At 61.4% G+C, this 4,111-nt stretch overlaps 1 protein-coding gene across 1 annotated transcript; it reads right to left on the bottom strand.

Annotated features, from left to right (window-relative positions):
* Window positions 1-393: 393 nt before the first annotated feature.
* Window positions 394-3,744, bottom strand: LGALS1 (galectin 1). The gene is made up of 4 exons (XM_059186922.1): window positions 3,606-3,744; window positions 2,260-2,339; window positions 852-1,023; window positions 394-598 (listed from the first exon to the last, which is right to left on the bottom strand). Exons 1-4 carry the CDS (start codon window positions 3,612-3,614, stop codon window positions 452-454), a joined length of 408 nt encoding a protein of 135 aa, XP_059042905.1. The 5' UTR covers window positions 3,615-3,744; the 3' UTR covers window positions 394-451.
* Window positions 3,745-4,111: the final 367 nt, after the last annotated feature.

Below are 4,111 nucleotides of genomic sequence, written 5' to 3'. Positions count from 1 at the left end.
CCTTGTATAGGTACATAAACCAAAGGCTCAGAGAGGTCAGTTAACACGCACCAGGACACACAGCTCTGAACCCCATCTCTTTCTAGCTCCTGAAAGCCGTCGAGGAGCCCATGATTCTTCCCTCCACCTCCCTCTCTGCCGCCAGCTACCACGGCACCCATCAGTCTTCCCTTGCCTCTTTCCCCCTGGTTTCGTTGATTTCTTCTCTTCTGAGTACCTAGTGTGTGCTGGGGCTCCCTGGGTTGGGAGCCGTTGGGAGGGCTGTGACTGGGTTTCTTTCATCAGCCTCCAGCTCCCTCCCATGCAAATGGAGGGAAAGGAGGGGGAGCCTGCGGGAGTTGGTGGCAACCTCCCCTTCCACCGCGCCCCTCCCCACCAACACACACACAGAAGGCTGGTCCAGAGGCAGCAGAGGCAGCTGCCTTTATTAGGGGCCACATCCGGGCTGCCCTTAGTCGAAAGCCAGACACTTAATTTTCATGTCCCCATCAGCCGACAGGTACTCGATGGCCTCCAGGTTGAGGCGGTTGGGGAACTTGAAGGAGTATCCATCCGGCAGCTTGATGGTCAGGTCAGCATTATCGAAGGAGACGCACACCTGGAGGATGGAGAGGGGCAGGGAGTGGCAGGGACCCTGAATCGGGAGCCTGGGCTCTGCGGTCACAGCTGGCCTGCAGGTCCCAGGACACAGGCTCCCTGGGAGAGGGGCTGGTGCTCACCGGCCTGATCACAGCAGGGGAGGGGAGAGAGGGGACAGGGGATGGGAGGGAGGGCAGGGTGGGACCTAGGTCTGTAGCTGCTAAGGCCTGCTCTGCCAGCCACCCCGCCCCTGGCCCCAGGCCCCAGCCCACCTCCATGGGGCTCCCAGGCAGGAAGGGGAAGTTAGACTCTCGAAGCTCCTCGCCCCAGGACCCTTCGCTTCTGCTGTTACACACGATGGTGTTGACATCCCCATGCGCTTCGAAGCGGGGGTTGAAGTGCAGGCACAGGTTGTTGCCATCTTTGCCCAGGTTCAGGGCGAAGCTGCGGGGAGCAGGGGGCACTGAGACCTTTGCAGCCGACCGCAGTCCCCCCTCGGACTGCCCAGTCCAGGCCACCAGCTCGGGGACTCACTGAGCAGGGAGGAGGCTCTAGTTCTGGCCCTGCCGCCTCCTGGCTGTGTGACCTTGAGCAAGTCCCTGCCCTTCTCTGGGCCTCAGTCTCCTCATCTGCCCCATGGGGGCTGTCCAGGAGGAATCGCTAAGGGTCTGACTGTGCGGATGGCCAAGCCCAGACTCTTACAGACATGACTTTGTGTCCCTCTGGTCACGGACTGACAGACCTCCTCCGCACGGTGACCTCTGGGAGGGCGCATGTCCTGTCTGCCTTGTGTATCTCTGTGCTCCTGGTGCCCAGCAGGACGGCCCGCGGTAGGTGCTCAAGAGCGGGGGTGGGGTGGGGGGTGGGGGGGGTGGCTAGCAAACCCATCATCATCATCCAAAACGCATTTGCTAAGTGGAGAGAAGAGCGGTATGTCCCTCGGAGGGTTTGGTAGGCATGAAAAGCATAAAGCACACGATGTGTGCGGCTCTTTCTAAGATCAGCTGGTCACCGAGCGACCCAGCATCTCACTTTCTCCACACAACCACCTCCCCAAGCAGGGAACTGACAACTGATTGGAGCGCAGTGCAGTGCGGTGGGTTGACGGGTCCAAGGTCACACGGCTGCGGAGAGACTAGGCAGCTTGGAAGAAGGGCTGAAGGAGTGAAAGTTTGAGTATGTGAAGAGGGTGGGGGCAAGAGGAGAGGACCTCCTAGAACCAGCAGGGGAGCGGACCAGCAGGGGAGCGGCGCCCCCATTCCCTCTCCCAGGCCCCCAGGGACCTCGGCTCCCGCCCACAGTGGGGGCGGGGCAGGCAAGGTAAAGGCCGAGGCTGCAGCTGGTTTAGCTTAGGAGGCTCCAGCGGGGAGGGATGGGGGCGACTGTAGTGGGGGCATCCAGACCCCGCGCGGAGGAAGTGACTCACCCAGAGAACGCGGCTGCCGTTAACCCCCTCGCCGCGGGAGGGAGGTGCGGGGCCTCCGTCACACAGCCAGGAGGCGGCAGGGCCAGAACTAGAGTCTCCCGGCTCAGTGAGTCCCCCAGCTGGTGGTCTGGACTGGGCAGTCTGACCGGGGACTCCACGCCCCTCCCAGAGCGGGGCCCGCTCCGCCGCCCGGCTCCGCCCGGTTCCGCAGCCCGGGCCCCTGCGGCCTGCTACCCCAACCTTCACCCTCTCACCTCTTGGCTTCGGGGGCCACCTCGCCCTGCACTCTGAGGCACTGCCCAGGTTTGAGATTCAGGTTGCTGGCGATCAGACCCTGCAACGAGGAGACCCACCCAGCGGGATTAGAGGACACAGTGCGGGAGGGGGAGGGCCGGGGGCGTGCCCGCCCTGGATCCTCTGGCCCCGCCCGCGGGAAGCCTGGGGAATCTGGAGCAAGTTCTAGACTCTCTTTCTCCGTGTGGTCCCGGATAAGTCCCTGCTCCCAGCCGGGTCCATTTCCTGTCTGTTACCACTGCCGAGGTTGTGGAAGGCAAGATCTAGAAGTTTTTGCGATTCAGCTTGGGGATTTTAGATTCAGAGCGGCTTGGGAGGTGAGATGATATGTTCCATTCCTTCATTTAATAGATGGATGGAGAGAATCGGACTCAGAATGAGTGACACTGCGACTGGGTGGCAAAGAAAGGCACCTGGGTCGGCCCCCCTGCTGGAGAAGAGGCAACCCGGGGCTGGGAGATCCCCCACCATCCCCTTCAAGCCCCTCCGTACAGAAAGGCGCAGGGGTTGGAGAGGAGACCCCTAAGGGGCGCAGCCAGGCTCCTGTGCAGAAGGAAGAGTGAGCGGCCAAGGGCCAGACTCGGTAGCCCGGCCAGCTCAGCAATATCAAGATTGACCGCACAGGCTAACTGGTGTGAGTGGTTCCTTCTGCTACAAACTTGAACCCCCTTCCTTGGGGCCTGCAGAAGATTCTAGCCTCCTTCTCTTCCCTTTAGCACCCCATCTGCAGGCATGGGGAATGTATGTGTGGAGGGGGATGGGAATTACCCAGCCCCCACCTGACTACCCTGCACAGAACCACCCTCCACCCACTAACCCAAGCAGGCGCCCTCTTGGGCAGCCGGTCAAATCTTGGCGACTTTTCAGAGCTCTCTAGAGCAGAGGATGACTCTGCCCTGGCCCAGTGACTGGGGACAGCTGCAGGGGGGGAAGGGACAGGAGGCTCTCCGGGGTGAAGGAGGGGGAAGGGACAGGAGGCTGGGTGTCATCAAAGTCAACACCCCACCAGTTTGCCACACCCTTCTCTCTCCCAGTATCGGAGTGCTGCAGACTGTCAAATCCAGGCGGAAATAACTGTGCTGTCAGACTCCGGAGGAACTCAGATAATTCTTAGGCCAGGAAGGGCCTTTAGGGGCCATGGCGCCCACCCCCATTTTACAGACACGGCCACTGAGGCACAGCAAAGAGAAGGTACTCGGTCAAAGCCACACCCCAGGGACTAAAACTCAGATCTTCATCTACCCCCCCCCCCAGCTGTCTGCCCCCCCACCATCCCTGGGCATTGGGACGGGATCCCCACACTCACACAAGCCATGACTGAGGACCAGAGGATGTTCCCGCGGAATGCCTGCCACACCAGCTGTCTCAAGACTCAAGGGGAGAGGTGGGACCCTGGGCCGCTCCCACCCTTTTAACGGGACCGGGCTCCGGTAAGTCCCGCCCCCTAGAATCCCAGCCAATTGTAAGGCAGGACAGGGATGGGGGCCCACTGGAGGCGGGGTCAATGGAATTTTGAAGACTTTCTGGAGCAGAGGTGACCAATCAGAGTGGCAAGCCCCCCCCCCCCCCCGCCGTCTTCCTTAACCACTCCCCCAGGGTCCAGGCTCCACCTTCCATTCCCCTTCATCCCTCCCCACCCCCACCAAAAAAATTGTGCTGTGGCAGGGATTGGGGGTGGGGGGAGCCAGTGGAAAATAGTTTGAGGATGAGTTAGGCACTAGAGTTGGCGGGAAGGGGGCCTAGGGCCAGCAGGCCGAGCTCAGGGGCTACCCAGAGAAGATGGCTGAAGGGATCCAGGGTCCCTCAGCGGAT

The sequence above is a fragment of the Mustela lutreola genome, chromosome 8 (genome assembly GCF_030435805.1).
Source record: "Mustela lutreola isolate mMusLut2 chromosome 8, mMusLut2.pri, whole genome shotgun sequence".
In the NCBI taxonomy this organism is placed as follows: domain Eukaryota; kingdom Metazoa; phylum Chordata; class Mammalia; order Carnivora; family Mustelidae; genus Mustela; species Mustela lutreola.
Note: the sequence above shows the minus strand (reverse complement) of the source record. Positions and strands in the feature narration are given on the sequence as shown.

Excerpts from the sequence above, each read along its gene's own strand:
- LGALS1 (XM_059186922.1), bottom strand. Across the intron at positions 1,024-2,259 it reads GTGGCCCCCGAAGCCAAGAG|CTTCGCCCTGAACCTGGGCA; the intron begins GTGAGAGGGTGA and ends TGCTCCCCGCAG. Across the intron at positions 599-851 it reads TGCCTGGGAGCCCCATGGAG|GTGTGCGTCTCCTTCGATAA; the intron begins GTGGGCTGGGGC and ends TCCATCCTCCAG.